We start from the raw sequence: 23,227 nt of genomic DNA, 5'->3' as shown, positions 1-23,227 counted from the left end.
ATGCGGAAGTGCGTTCGACTATGGAAGCCCGAATGACTGCGGCCATTCCTCGAGTCCGTTCCACTTATAGTACGCCCAAGTATGCTTGTGTCGAGCGGGCGGAGGCGTTGATCCCCTCCTCCCCCCCTTCCGCTTTCTCACTAAGCAGCCTCCCTCTGTCTCCTCTCACTCAGCCTCATTCTCGATCTCGTCAGCATGCTCCACACACGCGCTTTCGCCCCCCCACACCTCGCGATTGCATCATCATTTAAAAAAGACATCGTGAAACAACCCTTCTAATAATACACAACCCTAGATCTTATTAACAAAAAGGTCTGTCTCTGTAGGGATCCTTTCAATAATGTCAAGCACTTATAATTACAATCTGAGCCTGTCAGTGGCAAAAACACACTTTTAGTGGACGGAAATTTACAGTATGAACATGTCCGGAGTGTTTACAGTGGAGCCTGGCTGCTGCTTTCGCTCAATACTGGACCAGTTTCAAAAAATGTTGTTCCCATTTGTCACCTAGACACAAAAGCAATGGACAATATGGTCCAAGTTAAAAAATACTCAGATTTTTTAGTTTACTTGGCAGAAAGTCCTACAGCAACTCATCTGCATGGCAGCAAATCTTTTTCTACCTTCTAGATGTAAACATATTCGATGGGCGTAAATACTGGCTGTTCTATGTCGATTGAGGTTATAATAATTTGATCTTCTCCTCTAAAAACTGATATATCAAAAATCATACATGCTCAGCCCGTGACCCTTGAATATGATTGGGTTAAGTTTTAATTATCGAGTGGTAAGTGAGAAGCGTTTTGGACTGTCTATCATAAAACAAGCTGTTTAAGGATGTCAGCGTAGACTCTGAGAAATCATGAATTGCAAACAAAATAAGCAACAATCAACAGTATTTCCTGCTGTAACGATCTGTTTAATATGTAAACATGACTTAATATCAAGAACAATAGTTTAGAAAAGTAACAATTGCATTCAAAAAGCTCCTCATGTGGTAATGCTGTTTGGATTACGAAATGTACAAACTGTTGCACTACATCTGATATAACTGACTCTTTTGCTGCATTATTTTAGATACTGCATGAGGATAATTTTGTGGACAGTATTTCTAAAAGTAAATTGTCCCTCTAGCAAGTGTAAAGTTCTTCAGATAAAAGAGCCAAAGATATTTATGTACAGTAGTTCATGGTGTGTGAGGAGGTGGATGAGGTCAAAGCACGAGGCCCTTGTCTCTTGAGCAGAATTATATAAGGAACGCAGTGCCGTGCCCCACCATGACTCAAGCTGGTAATTAGGGCTGGTTTGTATGTGGTGTGAGAGTGAAAGATAGAGAAGAAGAAAGGAAGGAAAAAAGAAAGTGCAAAAAGAAAAGATCGATTTCAAAGCTGGCTGGAGATCACATTAAAAAATGTCTTAAAACTGTAAGAAGACGGCAGATTCATCTGCAGTTTCTTTCTGCATTCAAATACTTTTTGTGTATGGTTAGAATTTTTTTTCTTTTTGATCAAATGTAGAAATACACCAGGTGTTTGCTGATGTCATGTTAACCCTTAAAGGTATACCATACAGTATTGTTGGTGCTGTATCTCTTGGATGCGTACTGCTTACTGTCTGGCGCCTGGTCGCTGCCTTATTTTTAAAGCCAGCCCTGACCTCACCTCAGCGCCTTTATTTATGTATTTTACATTGTCTTTAAGGCAAATCCTGCAAAGTGTGCCTTTATTATACACAATAAAATCAGTGAATCTCTAACTCTTTCTTCCTTTCTCCCTCTCTTTCTGTGTCTTCCCCTCTCAGGTCTCGCAGGTGCCCTGCCTGACCTGGACAAGAGAAAAGAAATATATGGTAAAAACCTGATACCTCCAAAGAAGCCAAAAACCTTCCTGCAGCTGGTATGGGAGGCCCTGCAGGACGTCACCCTCATCATCCTGGAGATCGCTGCCCTGATCTCCCTGGGGCTCTCCTTCTACCACCCTCCCGGAGAGAGCAACGGAGAGTGTGAGTGAAGCAGCTCCTGTGACATCACTTCCTTTAAAATTCTACCTTGTCATTAGTTTCAAGGTCTTGAGACACATACACACACACACACACACACACACACACACACTATAACAGTTATCTACCAGGTATTTCCACTATTGCACAGGACAGCAAATGGCTATAATTGCATTGGCCCACTGACATCACTTGCTCTGACATTACTGGCACTCGCTGACACACTTACACCTACATGTATGCACACACACTTTTTAATTGGTGAGGCAGGTCACACTTTGTTTGTGACCTGCCTCAAGAGATCAAGCGATTCATCGAGCATAGGGGTAATTTGTGTGTGTGTGTGTGTGTGTGTGTGTGTGTGTGTAAGGTACAGGGGAAGGTTAATGAAGTGTTGAGTAGAGAAATAACCTTGAGCTCCCAGTGCCCATACATCAGCCCTGTGAGCCGTGAAACAGGAAATGAAGACAGAGACCATAACGAGGTGCTGAGTCAGCGACATCAGTCATTGCTCCCAGCATTATCACAGTAATGGAATTCAGTTATCCTGCCAAAGGGACCAGTCATCATTTTTAGGGGGTTTAAAAAAGTCTTATAAAGGTAGAAATAGCAGAGAAAGAGGGAAAAGAGTTACCACTGTCTTACCTGCATGGGCGGTTAATCAAATTTTTAGTAGGTTGATTAAGATTAAGAAGAAGTTAATGAGTAGGTAAATTAATGATTTACTCAGTCAGCCAAATACTCAGGTAATAAAATTATTGTTTAATTGTGATTTGATCTAATGTTTCCCTTTATACTTTGCTTCTTTTTTTGCTTCTTTTGAGCTGCATTCCTTCATGAATGAGCTCTCTACATCATAAAGTCCAAATAAAGCAGAGAATGGCCAGAGGAATCATTATGCTAATAACTGCATCCATCTGCAGATACATAATCAAGCTTCTCTTTAACTCGAGGCAAAAAAGGTGCCAATGTGCAAGTCTCTTCTCATATTTGAATGATATGAATATATATGAATCTAAATTAGCGCATATACTCCTGGGGATATGAATAAATGTGAATAGCAGAGCTATTCAGAAAGATATGAATGCATACTGCTTTGAATCACCTAATTCAGAAAACACCAAATGGATATGTGTCTAACAGAGGAGAGACGGACGCAGGGATGTAAGGATGTTTCGACATGCAGAGTGGCACTTTAACTTTAAGAGCACAAACTCCTCTTTCACACAAATATTTAATATAATCAAACATTTCTGACAGTGATTCCTCAAATTTAGCACAGCAAGATATTTAATAGCTGACTTTACCGTCTTAGGGATGACACATCTTAGGGATTTTCTTGGTATAATAAAGCTGATTAAATGATAGTAACAGTACATATGAAAGTAAACCTAACTGTATATTAAATCATTGAGATAATGACTATAAATATAAGACAACAAAAATGCTTAAACTTCATGTAGAAGAAAAATATCAGTCAAAAACCCATAATATTGGAGCCCATAAAACCGTTATGTACTGAAATTTCTGGTCCATAAAGCAAGTGTCACACCATCTGCACACGTGCGTACATACACCAGCACACATCTCTCGCTGCTGGTTTGCTGTTTTGTTTATTAATAGGTCAAAAAAAGCTCAACGCTCCAGAAATAGAAGGTGGTGGGATGACTTAATTCTCATTTACATATGAAACAGCCTGGCTGCAGTTGAATGAGGAGGCTCCTAATTGTGTCTGTATCAAACACACAACATGCAACAAAGCCCTGGAAAATACAAAGGAAATAGCCTAAGTAGTTGAACAGTAGAAACAAATATGGTCAAGTGTCTTTGAAGCTTATATACATTTATTTATTAATTTATTTATTTACATCTCATCTAGTTATAGAAGTTTCTCAGTCAGCTGTATTAGTTATAATATTTCATGCTTTGGGGTTGAGTGTTGCACAAATTTGGCCCTTCAGCACTACGGATAGCTACAAACGTGCTGCATGATACTGTGCCTCTTTCTATGAGAGAGACAAGAACACGGTTTGTGCACTCATTTGCATGCACATGTCTGAATAGTAAGAGCTGTGCAGTCAGAACCATGGACAGCTACTGCACTCACTGTGTTACCGTTAATGTGCTGCAGTGACCAAACAGGACAGGCTGAACTCATCCTTTTAAATGATTTGAAGAGATATACTGCAGTAATTCACAAGTGTTTGGTCCTTTCAGTAAAATAGATAAATGGTAATGATGGTAATTGTACATGAATTAGTGCTTTAAATTAGAATTACTAAATGTTTTAAAAATGTCTCTCTTTGTGCTAAAACACACATGAATGTATGATTACATGTTTGTGCATGTGTACTGGTAGTCTTACAGATCAAGGAGGGTGTATTCTGTGACTGTATGTAGTAAATCCACTGAATGAACATCATATTGATTGGAACCCCTCTGTAGTGCAGCAGTAAGTCGAAATTGCTTTTCGGAGTCTGGTTCTTGGTTAAATCCGGCCCTGCATATGTAACGTCTATAATACGGGGTCTGCACTAGTTCCCTTGTGAACTGCAAGTGTTTTATAGTCCAAAGCAAAATCACCCCACCAGGGGCTTTTGAAGTCAGCTAGCCAGGAGTCTTAAGACACAATGGCTCCTAGAGTAGTACATGAAGCAGCACGCGGCGAACGGAATAGGCCTTGTTTCATTCCCAAATATACCCCAGTCTGTCAGCGCACATCCAGTGGACTGCAGGGCATTCATTTGAAGTGGAGCAAATGAATGAAGAGGCGAGGGCGAGTGAATTCTCGGAAGGTCATTTCAGCCAGATTTAATTTTATTTTAGAGTTGTCTTTTATATCACATACATTGTACACAGGCAGAGAAATTGCACACATTAACTTCAGTATGAGCTTTGTGTGTCTTTTAATATGAGGTGCTTATACTCTACACATATACAAGTATATGTACCCGTATATGAAAAGTATGGAGTTGATGTCCAGTGTGTATATATGTTTCGACATATAACTTACAGTCTATATCCATGTATGAAAGCACAATGTGATTACAAATGTATGACATCTATATAACTCTCCTCTTCTCCTTTCTGTCACCATTACCTTACTGCAGCCTGTGGTGCAGCGGCAGGTGGGGTAGAGGACGAGGGCGAGGCGGATGCCGGCTGGATCGAGGGTGCAGCTATCCTGTTGTCTGTGGTATGTGTGGTGCTGGTGACGGCCTTCAACGACTGGTCGAAGGAGAAGCAGTTCCGTGGGTTGCAGAGCCGCATCGAGCAGGAGCAGAAATTCCAGGTGGTCCGTGGGAGTCAGGTCATACAGCTGCCCGTGGCAGACATAGTGGTCGGGGATATTGCGCAGATCAAATATGGTAGGTGCCAGGAGATTGTCAAACTGTGCGTGTGCGTGTTAGAGTGTACTTAGTTTATTAGATATGTACTTAGTTTATTAGATATACAGTAATGGAATAAATTCACTAGGCAAATATCTTCTTAGTGCAAGTTCATAGTTCACAGAGCTTTGAAACAGAATTCTTCAAGAGATGGAACTTGAAGTTGATCAAACATGAACTGGAAGATTCTTTTGTTGCCGCAGCCTCTCTTATACTGTGCTGTTTATACATACAGACAGTCCTAAACAAACAGTGTTAATATTAACAAACAAGTTATCAATAGCCCTTTTTATACAGTTATTGCGCTATAGGGCCGCTACGAACTACCTTCTTTATGCCACCTTTGCATTTTAACGTAGAACCAAACGGCTGCATCACGCTGCCCCAGTGTGTGATTTCAGATAGCGTATTGGCATTGTGGAGGCAAAAAAGGTGTGACAGGCGTCATGTATGAAACAACAGGTTCAGCCTTTAGTGTGACATGTAACATAAATGTCGGCAGCACTTCCTAAACAATCACAATGGCATAGCCTAGCAACAGGAGCTCCCTCACCTCATTGTGTTCCCCATTTGAGGACATTTCAGCCGCTGTTCTTCTTAGAGTTAGCCACTAACTAATTTTCAAATCTCCCACAGTGGGTCACAAGCATAACACATTGTCAAAACATTACACCCGTCTCGTCCATGGTCCCGTCCTACCAGCTGTCCCTTTTATACACACGCAGATTTGGGACTTTTACTACCTCGGCTGTTGGTTTAAAGGTGAAACAACTCTGTCCCCCCAGTCCACAGCATACCTTTTATACCGAACGCCAAGGCGGCTAATGAAAGCATGGATCATTTGGCTTATTCCAGTAACTTCTATGACACCAGTACTGTTTCCTACATCTTTCCAACATCTTCCTGGGAACATAAATATGTAACACATTTTGTTTTCCGAGTACCCCCTATCTTGCACATTATTTTGTAGGTGTTCAATGTCTCTGTTGTATCTATTTATATTGTTAAATGATCTGTGACTTATTGACATCCACCCCATTTGCCTTTTCTTGATACCACAAAACTTTTTCATCAACTCATTATTTATTTCAATGATGTCCTTAATTCAAACACTGAGACAGAGTTAAGTAAAATTAACCAAACTTCCCAGAACATTTTGATAACTTTGGTATGGTTGGACGTGCCTCGATTGGCTTGTCCATTGTTCTGTGTAAAGTAATTTTCATGGTTCAGTGGCTGAAAATAGACTTCCACCTCATTTCCAGAGGGGGATTAAAGTTGTGACGTCAATCTTCTGCAATTAAATATATTTAAGCAATGGTATGTTAATGTTGAGAAATTAATTAGTTGCAGACAAACCCATACACGGAGCAACGCACTCACATCTTGAACCGAGTATATACTATGGTGGTCACAATCTATTCTGTCTAAAATTCGCTCAAAGCCCAAAATGAATCTTTGGAGTTGTCTGAGCTGTTTTATTGTTCTAGGAAATGTAAATAAATCCACTGCAGATAGCAACTCTGCCATTTCTTTTGTCGCAGGTGATCTGCTTCCCGCTGATGGAGTGTTGATCCAGGGCAATGACCTGAAGATCGATGAGTCATCACTGACTGGAGAGTCTGACCACGTCAAGAAGTGTGCAGACAAGGACCCCATGCTGTTGTCTGGTATGTTGCCTGTCGATGCTCTCCGTCACCATGGATGGGTGTATACCGCATATCCCTATCATGTCCTCTGCATATAATGTTGCATAAAGGAGAGGGACAAAAACAGAGGTGAAGACTCAACTTTGAGACCGAGGACTTTTTACATTACTCCTTGCGTTCAGCTGTAACATGTTCACATGTTAATGAATCTCTCAAACAAGCCCATAAATGCATTGTAAGCATTTTTCACGTAGTGGGTTGGTGCAGATTTCTCATCCTGCACCAGAAGGTAAAGGTGGAGTCTGTGATTCTAATCCAAATTCAGGGAATATCTCCTTACAACCCACTTGCTGTCCATTCTGTGTGTGTGCTGGTGTTCATACACAGCCCTGGCTCTGTAAATGGGAAACAAACAAAGGGGCTCGGACTGAACAACAAAACATTATTCAAGCCAATCAGCAACAGGGGGCTTGCATGATTGTGCACAGGACGGGGGACTTCATCGATGCGTAAAGAAAAGGCAGTGGGAGCAAGAGAAATGGTGAAATGGAGCTTCTGAAGGAGCACTGATGGGAGGGGTGTATTTGTTGGGGTGTGAGTTCAGATATCAACAATTTTTCTCCACCTTTAACACAAGCAAATAAAATGGGTTGGTTTGTCAAAGCTACCGGCCTAATGTCACAATCTTATATTTCTATCCACTGCCTTCAAATAAATTATGGATATTGCCTAAACTGTATATGATAAGCATGGCTTCTTAGATTTAATTCAGAGGCAACTATGTTATCTTGACAGTCAATGAGAAAACCTCAGATAAATGTTTCAAGTTTTTCACATATTGAGGTTTTCCTGCCGTCACTTATTGGGATTAGGTTTGGCCAGCTCCTTTCGCAGAATCTAATGTGAAAATGAAATGAATTATAAGTCACAGTCACGGACAGAAGACAAAAGGTTGTTAATTCTAGTCTAAATATGATGCAAAGACTCTGCTGACAGCCTGGAAGACGCTTTTTCTTTAAATCTACTTTCCCTCTTGATTGGTTTGCTGCAGAGAGACACCAGAATGTGCAGCCATAGGATTCTTGAAGAATATCACTGAAAACAGAAACGTGGGTTAATCTAATCTCACATCTTAGAATTTTTTTTTTCCTGCAGATAATTAGCTGTGTGCCTTTTTGCTGCCTTCTTTAATTAGCCTCATATTCACCCACATCAACGCACTCTCCCAAAGGTTAATAATGTTCTGCGTGTGTATACTGTACTCATACACATGCTCAAAAGTGTGGTGCAGTCTGGACGTATCTGCATAGTGACACAATGTCTACTACTTTGGCCTTCTTCTCCAGCACATTGGATTTAAATACAACAATGAGTAAGAATGAATCTCTGACTTTCAGCTTTAATGATGTTTAATATAGAACCAATGCAGCCAGTAAGTTTCTAGAGCAAATAATCAGATGTTCTCAATTGACCACGAGTCTTTCATCGGTGTCATAGCTCTGTTGCAATAGGAGCGAGCTATTTTATTATACACTGTACTATGAAATTGGAACACACAAGCCCACAAATACTTTCAAACGTTTATATGGTACAAGTATGCCCAAATTGGAAAATTAACAATCACCATCTGATGTAATTTCATCATTATAAGAAGGCATGACGAATTTAGGTTTTTATTTTTAGGAATGGGCAACCAAACAAGTCAATTCATTAAAGCTGTGGTAGGCAGAAATAAAAATACACCCTCCTCCTGCAGCTCTCCCCTCTGTCCTGAACTCCTACCACCGGATGACCATGGGTATATGCACATGCTTCATACAGTAACACACTGTTTCCCATACATTGATTTATTGAATCTTGTGTCAGTGTACAGTTGCCCGCAAGGCATTCACTCAGCTCCCACATGCCCCGCTATCTCTCTCTCTGTTTATCAGACAACAAATGAGACAAGAATTACCTAGCTAGCCAACCCATGGTCCCTTTGCCTTGCTCCCTGCTGCTGCTGTGGACTGCTTCCTCATGAGGAGAGCTGGCAGCAGCTCTTGAGACAGACCTTCACAACAGAAAGTTTGTTTATCCTGTGGGGAGTCAGAGTTGTCCTGTCCCCCGAAGTGGGGGTTTGCACTGGCTGGATGCCTGTTCCCGGGGGTCCGTCACCAGAACTCCTGCCTGCTTTCCTCCTGGCGAGGTGTTCTGTAGCAGCGGAGTGTGAGACAGAGGACACATAGTGATTTAAGGTCCCAATGTTAGCTAACCTTAGCTACATAACAGGAACTTGAAGCCACAGTCATGAGCCTTTAGCTCCTGTTAGCACAAGGCTAAACTGTTAGCTGTTTTCTTCCCATCTCTGGAATTCTTTGCCAATACTGACACGTTTTGTATCATTAATTGTCAGACTATCTTCAGACTAAGTCCATCTTCATTTTTTGGGGTTGTTTGGCAGTGTTGGCAGTCGTTACCAATGCTGTAATAGCAACTTTTCTGCAAGATTCTCCACCATTGAGTAAGGCTTTCAGCATCTGAAGGGACGTGCGCGTGCACCTGCATTTGCAGAACAGCCAGTTAGATTGCCCTCTTACTGGAATGAGCTGTGATGAGCCAACATCTTCCGTCACAGGCTAGACTTTTTTTAAAGCCTGAAAACAGAAGCAAGGGGAAGTACAGACCTCCAGTGTTCTTTTAGACCAAGAAAGAGACGACTGGTTGCTCTGTATATAGAAATGTAGATCAAAGCCCTCTGTCTGGTGCTCCTGGAGAACAGGAAACAACAGGATCGACAGGAATGCAATCCAGGCACTCCAAAAAAATATAGAAAACAATGAAGGAAATATTAAAAAGCCTTTATTTTAGTGGCTAAATCATTAAACTAAATCATTGGCTTTGAAAAATGTTTTGAAATATGATTTTTTTGGAGTGCCTGGATTGCCTTCCTGTCGATCCTGTTCTTTCAGACAACTTGAATTATATGCTCAAAATTTATTATGGGACTTTTGACCAGTGATGCTAAAATCTTACTGCCTATCCTGGCTTTAATTTCAATTTTAAACCAGTAATATTTTAATAGTGGTTTGGACAAATGCACACAATCACACTAGTGTCACTTTTTTTCCTAGCAAGCACTGAAAATATATCTCATCTAGCTGTCATATCTTATAACACTTCATTTTCCAGGCACCCATGTGATGGAGGGGTCAGGGCGCATGGTGGTGACTGCTGTCGGTGTCAACTCTCAGACTGGAATCATTTTCACCCTGCTGGGGGCCGGTACAGAGGAAGAAGAGAAGAAAGAAAAGAAAGGTAAGTTCATTATATCATTAATAATCCTTTTTCTTATAAACATGCAAGATTTCTCTGCAGTTGCTTCAGGAGCAGTGAGGTAATTTGTTCTTTTGTCAGAGTTGCTCAGCAACGTACCCTTGAAAAAGCTTTTGCCATTTCATTACCTTATGTCCTGAAAGTCTGAGTGTGTACGCTCATTGCATAATATCAGTGTTATTAACTGTCTTTGTTATCAGAAGGGTTATAAACAATAAACTCACAAATGAACAAAATCATATGAAGTGTATGTAGGTATTCATAGTGCGGTACCTGACAGCCTCTTTACTGAATGTGTATGAATACTGTATGAAATGAGTATTGGTGGTACACTTATGAGCTGCAGTATCCAGGTTCTGTGGGTTCAGGTGCATTATTGTCCTTACTCTCTTATCCTTCCAAATTCGCCTCGAAGGAGGGGCTGTGGAAGACGGACACCAGAATACAGGTAGAGTATCACCTTTTCTGACCCCTGGGAGTGGTACTTGATCCTTTTGACCTTTAACCCCTAATGATCCCCAATAAACCACCGTTACTCTACACCCCTCCTCTGTAGCCGAGCACCTTTGCCCCAGATTAATTCCTCACTTAAAAAGAGAAGCCTCATCCTCACAGCACTGCATCTTTTTAAGTGTTGACAGATGACACATTTCACAATGCATAATCCTCTCCCCATATAACAGGCACTGCACTCATCAAACTAACTAGCTAGCATTCAACATCAGTCCTGTTCCAAAGACGTATTGAATGCCACAAGTAAACAAAGGCTGTCAGACTCATCTCATTTCTGGTTGCAGAACAATGACATGAGAGCGACAGCCTTGCAGGTGTACAGCACATGTACCAGCAGCAGAGAGTGAAGTACATAGTATGAGCTTTAGTAAGATGTTATCTTTGCGTCTTGCCTATGTACATGTACATATTTTAACATCAGTAGGGATTTTTTTGCCAACATTGCTTGAGCCTCTTCAGACAGCTCTGTAGTTTCAATGAGCAGGTAGCCCAGTAGCATGCATGGATAGCACACTATATGTTTTTAAGTATTTTTGCTTCGGTGCTCTCTCAGATTCGACACATTAAACATTGGAAACCCCATATAGTGATCACAGTTACAGTGATCACCGGCTTATGTGGATCAAAAAGCTTGGGACAGAATTATTTCTTTACACATGCTGTTTAAATTATTCGCTTAAAGTAATAAAGTATTCTGCTCAGTGTTCATTTTGGGTCTTTTCATACATGACAACAAACAGAAAAACAATTTGAGACTATGAAAGTTATTTTTTTTTAACTTTACTTTCATGATACTTTGCCTCATGGTAACCCGTCTGCTTACAGCTGGCTGGTGCCGCGTGCACATCGAAATCATGACAGGCAAAAGAATTTTCTCGCAATGAAAAACATAGTCTCCTCAAAGCTTATGACAAACTGCTAAACACACTACATGCTATGCTCAAACAAGATACTGTCACGGCTGCTAGTGATGGAAACAGAAAACGAATGTGTACAGGGAAAGCCCATCGTTAAAGCCCCCCTCGTCAAATGGATTGATGATGCCCAATCACATATTGCCTTCTTGAGTGGGCCCTTGATAGCAATACAGTCCATTTCATTACTTTATATTCATGTATTAGATATACCGATTAGTCAGTGAGATGGCAATCTGCATGAGAAATTAAAATAATAAAAAATAAAATGGTTATATCAGTCATCCGTTTAGAGTGCTCAATTTGACCCACACAGGCGTGATCACTATAGGAGGTTTCTGCTGTACAAGGTAATAGTAAAACATATCTTCCCCTGTGGATAATGCTTTCTTCTTCTGATCTGAACACTAACAAATACTATACGTGTTCTTCTCTTGACTTGTAATTGTAGTCCTTCAGCAGTGTGTACATTCTTTTCCTGGATTTAATGATCAGATCAAACCAGGAAAAACTATCCCAGGTGTCTGATCAACCAACAACAAACTGTACAATGTAACACATTACCTGGGCTCAGGGAAGCAGTCATTAAACTACCCAAATTCACTTTAAAATGCCATTCACTAAAAAGCCCTTTATGTTAATATATATTTGATCCTTGATTGTAAGTTGCAGATTTTATCAAATTGGTATTTTCAACGTTTTTCTGCTAAAACTGTCCCTTCGTAATACATCATGTCTGGCTGACGTAATTAATATAATTAAAACAACTTCATTTAAAGTTATAGACTACGTAAATATAACTTCTTAAAGTTAGGATAAGCTTTGGCAGCAGAGACTTTTTTAAAGGATTGCATCAGCTGACTGTTTCGGATTCAGATAGATTTGCTGACAAAACACTGCTAAACTGATTGTACTGATTGCATCAGTGATTTGCACTAAAATCAGTACGGTGCTGTGTCAAATAAAGAAAGCAATTGCTTTTCAATGAGATAATAAATTAACTGTAGAAGAAGTAGCTGCTATAAGTCATTGTGTTTTTGCTAACAATGAACTCGAATCAAAAAGGACACAAGGAAGCAATTATCAACCTTCAGCTGAATTTCTTTTTTCCAGTAATCATAGTTTATGTGACTGCTTTCAAAAGACATGAACAAATCCTTACAAGTTATAATTACCTTTTGAAGAACTATCACTATTGGGGCGGGGTTTAACGCAAAAATTTGGACACCTTCTTATTTACACTTGTATAATTTATTAGCCCCATCTCTAAACTGGTTGGCACATGTGTATTTCCCTGGCTAATATGTTGCCCCTTTTATGTTTTGTTTACTTTGCAGGAGAGTTTAATTTTAGATTGGCTATGCAACACCTTTTAGCTATTTGTTTCAGATTTTCTGCCCAAATTTTGATTTTGTGATGCTAACAGGTATTACATGAATAACATGGTTTAAATGAACTTCACATTGCAACAAGTTAACAAAATCAAAAATGGCATTAAATGCTATGCTATTATATCACTATTTCTATTATACATGCAAAATTATATACTATAGATTTAGTATATAAAAACAAATACAGTAGGGTTGTCTTTTCTGTAGCTCTGGTTTCACATTTTGTGATATTGTTTTTCCACTTCTGTTCAGATTTCATGTTTCACGTCTGTCTAATGTTACACTTTGTTTTATTGACATAACATTTATTAATTTCAATAGTATACACATGATTACATTAAGAACAAAAACATACAATTTTTAAGCCACACTGATCACTAGACTTTAGTATTCACATTAAGTCTACATATGCTGAAACTCTTAAATGTGCTATAACCATGTTATTTCTGTTCATTGTCTTGTGTGTGCACATGCGTGTGTTTGTGTGTGGGCGCGCACGTGTGTGTGTGTGTGTGTTTTTGTTCATTCGTGTTTGGCCTTCATTGTTACTGGCTAGATTGCTCCCATCCCCCTATCCACCCCATCGCAACTATAGCCACGGATGGGGCTGCAGGCATTAATGCCCCTGGCAGTGCCAGCCTTATTAATGGTAGGTTGACAAAACCTCTGATTTCTGACCTCCTTCTGTCGTGACTTCTGACTCCTCCTACCTTCTCCATTTTCCTCTGCTCTACCTTTCCTTTCAGTTGTGTTGGACCCTTTTGTATCCATGCTGTCAATGCACGTCCTCTCGTAGTTGTAGAAATTAGTCTTGTGTTTCTTTTTCTTCTCTTTATGCTATCTTTTGTCTCATAATGCTTTAAAGCTACAGTTGGTAACTTTTGTTAAAGTAACTTTTTGTCATATTTGCTAAAACTGTCACTACGTCCTCAAAGTATTACATGAGACAGAAAGTCGTCGTCCTATTGCCTCTATAGGCATTTGCTAGAATCTAACATGGCGGACCGAAAACAACAAAATAAAGCTGAGGAGTCCATCCACTGCTTGTGAACTGCTGTCAAACTGTCAAACTAAATAGCACTGATCAAATATGAATCAAGATTCTGTTACTGTGTTACCTGTCTTGCCTCAGATGTTTTCAGAACCATATTTTAGTGCACTGTTTAGCTGTAAAATGAGAACGTTTTGAGCCACCTGCCATGTTGAAAACAGTCAAGCAAAGCACTGCCCACCTGCTGGACCAACTGTCTCATATTACAGCTAAACAGTACACTGAAATATGTCCCTTCAAACATTTGAGACAAGAAATTGGCAATGCAGTAACAGAATCGTAATTCACGTTTGATCAGTGCTGCTTAGTTTAACAATTTGACCGCAGTTCACAGTATTTGACATGATTAAAAGCTACATTAGAAACTCCTTGGCTCTGATTGGTTGTTTTTGTTCACGAGCAGTAAGGCCATTAGAGGCAGTTAGAGAGTGCAGAGAAACATGGTGTATTTTCACAAATAGTATGTCACGTATACTTCTTTTTGGATGAAGTGTTAGTTTCAGCAAATACAGTACAGGCCAAAAGTTTGGACACACCTTCTCATTCAATGCGTTTTCTTTATTTTCATGACTATTTACATTGTAGATTCTCACTGAAGGCATCAAAACTATGAATGAACACATGTGGAGTTATGTACTTAACAAAAAAAGGTGAAATAACTGAAAACATGTTTTATATTCTACTTTCTTCAAAATAGCCACCCTTTGCTCTGATTACTGCTTTGCACACTCTTGGCATTCTCTCAATGAGCTTCAAGAGGTAGTCACCTGAAATGGTTTCCACTTCACAGGTGTGCCTTATCAGGGTTAATTAGTGGAATTTCTTGCTTTATCAATGGGGTTGGGACCATCAGTTGTGTTGTGCAGAAGTCAGGTTAATACACAGCCGACAGCCCTACTGGACAACTGTTAAAATTCATATTATGGCAAGAACCAATCAGCTAACTAAAGAAAAACGAGTGGCCATCATTACTTTAAGAAATGAAGGTCAGTCAGTCCGGGAAATTGCAAAAACTTTAAATGTGTCCCAACTCCACATGTGTTCATTCGTAGTTTTGATGCCTTCAGTGAGAATCTACAATGTAAATAGTCATGAAAATAAAGAAAATGCATTGAATGAGAAGGTGTGTCCAAACTTTTGGCATGTACTGTATGTCAGTGAATTATTTGTTATATACTGTAGAAGTTACCAACTACAGCTTGAACGTACAGTGTACTAAATAGCTGTCTTGGAAAAATGTGTAAATGACTTAGGATTTTTTGTGTGATCCATCTGAAAATTTAAACACAGTAGGTCTTTGTGATGCTAAGATGTAGTGAAAATCTTTTTAAGCCTTTTCATCATTCATAATAAAGATTTTGGGAAGGATAGGAAGGACAGCAACATTCGAAGATGAGTGTCTTTAAAGTAATAGTTTGACATTTGGGGAAATACCCTTTTTTTTTTTGGCTAATAGTTAGATGAGACAATTGATACCACTCCACTGCTCCCAGCTGTGAAATAGCCTGACACATAACCTCACAAAAGAGTCAATTTTACACTTTATAATGTGTTAATTTGTGAGCTTCAGAGGTGCTGGTAGGCAAATTTTGTTCGGGTTGGACGGAGCCAGGCTAGCTGTTTCCCCTGTTTTCAGTATTTATGCTAAGCTAACCAGCTGCAGGTGGTAGTTTCATATTTACTGTGTAGTCATTCTCATTTTCTCTTCTAAGTCTGTGCAAAATGTAAAATATGTTTTTGAATGGTGCTGACAGGCTATTGTGTTTCTTGGTGAGTTAGTAAATAAATTGTTGTATATACTGTATTCATACATTTCTGAGCAGACAAGACACTAGCTGAAGGATGGTGGCACAGTCCTACTGTAGGGCCATCTCCTGTAGTTGGGTGTCCTCTGAGATCACTTAGTGCAAATCCTCCGTTTCTGTGTTAGCTGGACAAGATGCAAAAGATTAACTTCATTCAGCACTGCACTGGGTTCTCTCTTATCTTTGTCTCCTTGGAGAGCAGCCACAAAATGTTTGTACTCAAAGCAAGAGGGGCATGATTTGCACTGCAGTGATGACCTTGTGCTGTCCTGGGCAGGAACAGAGCGATTTGTCATCTTCAGCTTTATTGTGACTCCAGGGAACTGGCTAATGTGGAGGTGGAGGTGAAACGAGCCATTTATTCTCCACATACATGCCGAGGAGTCTGAGAGAAATCTGGTCTTCCAGCTCTACCTGAGTAATTTTCTCTATGACATTTGAGTACAAAAGCACTGAGAGGCAGATTTTGTGCAATTTCCAGCCTGCCTACCACTGAGACAAACAGTGCATATCTCTATAATTATAGCCTGGGTAGATAATGGGATCAACGCTGCAGCATATAATATATGCGCCCTTAATTATTATGTCTTATTTTGTAAACATCGTGTGTACATTTGGTTTGAAATTATACTGTTCTTTAAGTTTTATGTTTTATCAGCTTTCAAGATGAAATCTACTGTGTGTACTCTGAGCAGCTCTGTTTGACTACCAGCAGTTTAAAACAATGTTGTGTGATTGAAACGCACATTTAAATTAAGTTCACTCTAAGTTTGCTCCTTGCGTAAGCAGAATCCAACAGCATAATAAATTCACAGTCCCTGAGCTTAGATTTCGATTTTCCTCCAGTTGTTCTTATGTAACTTTCCCATGTGGGAGGCTTTTCCTTCTGGCTCTCTCTCTCACTCTTTCTGTGTGTGTGTGTGTGTGTGTGTGTGTGTGTGTGTATTGTTCACATCTCCAGTCTGCTTCCCTCTTAGTGTGTGATCTTGCATGTGCTTTCCGAATTTTTCTCCTATGCATGTTGTCTCTCGTTTGCGTGTACTCTACGTGTATGTGGTTTGTGTGTGTGTGTGTGTGTGTGTGTGTGTGTGTTTGTGTTTGCTGTGTACCCCCCCCCCCACTGTCAGTGTTCAGTGTGATGCTGTATCTACTGTATGTCTTGATATCTCATTTTATACCCCAACAATGTGACTCGTATTTTTGATAATGTGTGTGCAATTACCTGTGCTCATAGTGTGAGTATGTCATTCAGAATAATATTTAAAAAACAGCAGAAAGTGTGCAGTTTTTAAATGTTCAGCATAATTACAATGATGTGAAAATACATAAGTTTCAGAGAGGCCCGTTAAGCATTTTTAATAACCTGATTATTTCCTAATGCAATAGAATAACGTCTATTAAAACCTAATTTCCCTCCACTTAATTCCAGAAAATCTGCACACTGCAATATTTGTGTGTTGCCTCTTGCCAGTGGCTGTAGCTTCTGCTTACATTACATCACTTTCTATGTGACTGTCACAGAGACGTTGTATTAAAAGTCATTTTCCTGTCTCCCTGTTTGTGGTTTTTGGTTCTCACTGTGTGTGCTGTCTCTGTGGTGATAATTTGTTGACTTGTCTGCCTTGGTTATTTTTGTTGTTATTGTCTTGTATGTCTCCATCATAGGTAAAATGCAAGATGGCAATATGGAGAGCAACCAGATTAAAGGTAACCAAACCATATCTTTCACTCTTTCTCCTCCCCTGCCTTCTCTCTTCCTCCTCCTCCTCTTTCTTCCCTCTCTTCCTCTTCTCATCGTTTCCTTCCATGGTGTGTAGCGTAAGCTCTGGGTGAAACACAGATGGAAAATCCTGCAATGCTTTGTTTATTTCAGGCTTCATTATATTCTGCACATTTGAAACCTCACTGTCTCAAGTTAGATTCAAAGGGACTTTGACAAAGTCCACCGCTGACTCAGGAAATCCCAGAGGATGCCAGTGTTTGACCCAGGTTTTACCTGCAGTCATATTAGGGTAGAAAATCTCTTCTCTTCACTCTGTCTGTCACTGATGTGTTGTCCCTGGTCTGTTGTTCTGTTGTTGTTCTTGTTGTGTTGTTGACTTGTCTTGTTCTCTACAAGAGAACAGAAACTTGTCCCTCAGCTACTGTGTTTGCCTCACTCAGGCTGCCCCTTTCCACCAAAAACACCCCGAACTGTCCTCTTAGTACTCTCCTCAAGTTGCATACCATACCCTGGATTCCCCTTACCACTGTTGCGTGAGATTTGCCCCACACAATATGACAGAAGTTATCTGTGATTAAAAGGGATGGATGGTTACCTTCAGGGGTGTGGCTGTAGTAATACTTATCTTTATGATTGTTAATCTGTCAATTTAATCTGTGAAAAAAATTAACAAAAATGCTCATCCCAGGTACCCAAAAAGGTGCCTACGAATCTGTCATTGTGTTTGACAAACCTGGAAATGACTAATTTCTCTATAATACAGACGAAGCACATTTACATTTCGGAAGCTGTTATCAACGACTATTTTTTTTTTTATACATATGTCTTTAATTAAAGACACATTTTCTTTAAATCAACTAATTAATTAATTGCCTAGTGCTTTATTCCCAGGCTCTTGTCACTTGTCATCTCAAACTCCTCACCACTCCTTATTTGGTTTATTTAACCAACAAGTCTTTCTACCAAGTCTGAGCATTCTTGTCTTGTCAAAATATGTTTCATCTCTTAAAACAAAAGCATCGTGAGAATAACAGACACAGGCTGAGCAAGTGTCCCCAAAGCAACAGTGTGAAAGGGTCAATGAAGACTCTTAATTACACCTTGGTAAGATGATTATAGTCTATATCAGTGTTGCTATAATACAGAAGAATGTGCAGCTTTCAGAAGATGAACCTTTGTCCTGGGCTTGTTTTAACATCAAGTCTTTAATCTTGTTTTCTGTGGCGTACAGTTAGATACAGACACTGTCTGTCTTGTGTCATGTGGGTGGAAAACAAAATGCACAACCAGAGAGACATAGGACAAATGTTCAACATTAAAAGGTTTTTCATGAGCATCAAACACATGCTTCATTGTGATTGGAAAACTGGACTGAAATGAGTCTTGTAATGGGCTACATTAACGGAGAAGCACTGTACTGTATGTGTGTGTGAGGGGAAGAGAGATGGAGACAGAGTGAGGTAAATGAGGATTGGTTGTACAGCCTGGACATTGTTTTCTTTACTGAAAATAGGGAATCTTGTTTTTTCCGCACTGTAAAATAGATCATACAGTAAAAAGTAGATAGAATATTGATTTATTTCAAAGTGTGAAAATAAATTTTGTTTATGGAACATACATTGATCACTGTGTATTTTAGCATATGATATTTAACAACTGTTTGAGTTTTGTGAAAGAAAAGGGCAGTAATTTCAAAAGCATGTACAGTTACAGTCTGCAACATACAACGATCGTGTTTTGCGTGTGTCAGCCTTCTTTCTGAGATGATTTGCGTCAGTGAAATGTATGATCACACTCATATACAAGCTTCTACTAGTTGGGGATTTGTAGTTTCTTGCAATAATTGAACAGTGTGGGCTTTATTAATTTGCTTTCAGGTAACATGATCATGTTGCCACCAAGGAAGCTTTATTCACCTTAGATCTCTGAACTGTCTTCCAGTATGATTTAAATTGATTTTAAATCATGGCTGCTATTTATACAGCTATACATCATGGTCTACACTGTACAACAGTCAGTGGATTAAGGCTAAAATATATTTTTGTCTTGCTTTTAGAATTTTAAGTCTCTAATCCTCAAAAATCATTTGAAACCTGTCTGCAAAGTGTTTCCAGAGTAAAAACAACACAGCTTAAAAAACTGATGGCTTGAGACTCTAATTTGGACTGAAAACCGATATGTAATGTACTTTAATTGAATTAAATTTTGATATTTTTGTTTTGAATATTAAAATTTGGATCTTTATTGTTTTGGAATATGCTTTTTCACTTTATCTCTTTATGACTTTTTTTGTTTCTTTTCTGGTTCTTTGTGTTTTGTTTTCTAATGTTGAAGCACAGTGAGTTCTCCTTTGTATGAAACGTGCTATGCTTCACATAAGGTTTCATTTTCCTCACTGTCTGCAAATGCTCAGCCAGCCTTTAAATAATCTGTAACATGATTTGGACCTTGGATGTAGGACCACTGAATTATTCATGACTCATGTGTAAATATGTGTTTGTGATGATAAAAAATAGGATGAATGATGACAACATATATTTCCCCTATGACAGCAAATGAAGCACAGAAGGTATCATGAATTTTTTAGTTGTCATATTCCACACAGAAACAAAGTTCACAGTATCTTTGATTTAACTTTGAAGACAATGCAGGGACAAACATAAACAATCCTTATTATGGTATGTGAAAGCTTTATACATTCCAATTAGTTCCCATCCTGTCATGGGACGTCATATGATCTCGTCTTGGTTTTAAATTTATATTGTTTGTCTTGGAGCTAGTGTGACACCTGGCTGTTGAAGCCTGGCTCCCTGTTCCTCTTTGCTCCTGCGGTCTAATCTACATTTCTAACGCTGCTGCTGCTGTCTGTGTTTTTTGTGGTGTTTACAGTGAAGAAGCAGGATGGAGCAGCTGCCATGGAGATGCAGCCTCTAAAGAGTGCTGAAGGTGGAGAGTCCGATGAGAAAGAGAAGAAGAAGGTGTCCGTTTCCAAGAAAGAGAAGTCTGTGCTCCAAGGGAAGCTGACCAAACTGGCTGTGCAGATTGGCAAAGCAGGTACAGCAAACTGCACACGGGCAAGTCCATCACTCAGTCAGGCAGTTAAAATCAGCGACAACAAGGCACTCAACCATCATCCTGTCCGTCACAGCAAGATGTTGCACTGATAAGATTCTTCTTCGTGGCTTAAAGCAATCAAAGCTGTTGAGGAGAATGCCACAGTGTCTGAATTATAGAACTGAAGAGGAGCCTGTTCACTTTATTTTTCTAAATGACCTTTCCCTCTGGGGACTTGCTGAATCATTATATTGGGAACAGCTGAGACTGCATTATGTTCGTTATTGTGCTTGCTCACTTTTGCAATTTTACAATCCATACCATAATGAAATGCTTGTAATACCATTTACAGCAATTTATGGCACCAAGGATTTTATGTCTAAAAGACTTGCAGTGGGTCTGTAGCAGCAAGCATTTTTAGTAACAGATGCCCACATGCCATTTATGCCCACACTGTGGGTGTCCTCGCAGCAGCAACGTAGTAGGATTACTGCTGAACAACTGATAGCCTTGAATATTACATACCTAAAATACTGCAAGAACGCAGGGGTTTCTGGACCAGTCTGGGATTGGGATTCCTCAAAATATCCCTGAATAGATGTTTAAGAAATTAAAAACCTGACTGCCAGGGCTTTCTTTGAGGGGCTGTTTTTTCCCTCTGTAAAAAGTTATTAATTTTTAGAGAATCCCTTAGAGAAGTCATCGTTTTTACAGTGTGCTGTTACATCAGACTGTTGCTGTGAGTGATTGAATGAGGACGTGGTGTCAAAACAATGAAACACTGTGGATGGATTAGCATACAGGCAGCACTTTAAGATCATATGCCCTTCCTGTGGGTCTGGCAGAAAAGTTTGGACTTAATACACTTCAGGGCCTGTGACCCTCTAGCATGCTGTTTTTAGCTTCTCTGCTCTCTATACACTCAATAATAATCCACACCTGGTCTATATATACCTGACACCAGATGTGTCTCATTAGCTTTCAGATAAGGAATAAAAACCCCAGACATACTTGAAACGTGACACTTGTATAGTTCCTTGGCTTTACTTCATGTTTACACTGTGCATCTTACTGCATCAGCCTCTATTAAAGTAGAAAGTGCCATATGGTCTGCTGTGTATGGATGCACAAACAGAGTCAGGAAAGGTGCGACACACATCTACCTGCCAACTTTGATGATAGCAACTGACTGCCTAGCATCTGTTGGTATTCACTTATTTTTATCTGTGACAAATTAAAACCAGTCCTCAGCATGTGACTTTTTTCCAACCCAAGCTGGCATATTGTCACCAGGAAAGATGGAGGAATGAAGAAAGAGTGATAAGTGGCGTTTTGGTTAGGGTCTATCCGATCTTGTCCCCTCGGGGAGGGAGTACACACCAATGTGCAAGCTTATTAGGTCCACCAAGCTAAAACTAATCCAGGTTAATACAGCAATCCTGCAACAGAGCTGTGGTCAGGCCCAAAGACATGACTGTCGAGTCTGGCCCTACATGAATCTGCATAGTGTCTGTCAAAGCCCAGCCAAGCCTGAACCATGGTAGCAGTTGTGGGCTGAAGGTGTAGAAAAATATAGAAAATTAAAAACATTTATTACAAGCTAAAGTCAACTCAGGTCTTTCCAGTGCGGCAGCGAACGTTGGTGACACAATCCCCAGCATGCACCTTCTCCTACCAAATGTTTAGCACGGCCAAAAAAACTTTATATGCCATATTTATTATATCGGGGGTGTTTAACATCACTGCTCATTAATGAGAGGGGGGAGTTGGCAACGCAGTCTATATAATATTCATGACATCACACTATAAGACATGCATTAAAGATAACACACAAACGCACACAGGGAGCGAAACCAGCCTGATTTAAACCCGGGGGAATTTGCCAACTTCTAGCCCAGCCTGAACTCGGCAGGTCAGGTCAGGCCTAATCGGGCTCAGGAAGAGAATCAAAGCTCTATCCTGCAATACATTTTGACTTGACAAACTTCTTTACATTGACATTTTATTGCACCAAAGTGTAACTAATAATGTATTAAATATTGTCTTTATTCAGTGTAGGCATGCTATCCAAGTGAGCCATCATGCACAAAACCCCGACTCTGGCACACATACATGTACAACATGATATATGCAACCATAACACTCGTTATTTACAATCATGCTAGAAGAGTCAACATGTGATGATCAATTAAGGCAGCATGGTGTCTCAGTGGTTAGCACTGTTGCCTCACAGGAGCAAAGCTCTTATTTTTAATCCCTTTCGGACCATCTGGGACCTTTTAAAGGTCCTCCCCATGTTTTGCAGTGATGATTTATTTATTTATTCTCTCTGTTTTTCCGCCCATACCATAACATATGTATGTTACAGGAGGAATTAGGCCCCGAGCAGACAGAGAACACATAAGCAGCCTGGGGAGACTTTAAG

The 23,227-nt window shown here is 39.8% G+C and overlaps 1 protein-coding gene across 18 annotated transcripts in view; it reads left to right on the top strand.

Moving 5' to 3' along the window:
• Window positions 1-23,227, top strand: part of atp2b2 (ATPase plasma membrane Ca2+ transporting 2) — a 114,326-nt gene that overhangs the window by 53,599 nt on the left and 37,500 nt on the right. For 5 of the 18 annotated variants that reach the window (XM_078169489.1, XM_078169552.1, XM_078169494.1 and 2 more), the window contains 8 exons: window positions 1,801-2,001; window positions 5,109-5,366; window positions 6,932-7,057; window positions 10,208-10,333; window positions 10,767-10,799; window positions 13,726-13,818; window positions 17,691-17,732; window positions 20,638-20,802. In XM_078169489.1, the coding sequence (XP_078025615.1) occupies window positions 1,801-2,001; window positions 5,109-5,366; window positions 6,932-7,057; window positions 10,208-10,333; window positions 10,767-10,799; window positions 13,726-13,818; window positions 17,691-17,732; window positions 20,638-20,802 (1,044 nt within the window). The remainder of the gene's footprint in view (window positions 1-1,800; window positions 2,002-5,108; window positions 5,367-6,931; window positions 7,058-10,207; window positions 10,334-10,766; window positions 10,800-13,725; window positions 13,819-17,690; window positions 17,733-20,637; window positions 20,803-23,227) is intronic. The other 13 variants (XM_078169535.1, XM_078169545.1, XM_078169543.1 and 10 more) reach the window with 7 other exon arrangements.

This window comes from Epinephelus lanceolatus, chromosome 1 (genome assembly GCF_041903045.1).
Source record: "Epinephelus lanceolatus isolate andai-2023 chromosome 1, ASM4190304v1, whole genome shotgun sequence".
NCBI classification, from domain to species: Eukaryota; Metazoa; Chordata; class Actinopteri; order Perciformes; family Serranidae; genus Epinephelus; species Epinephelus lanceolatus.
Note: the sequence above shows the minus strand (reverse complement) of the source record. Positions and strands in the feature narration are given on the sequence as shown.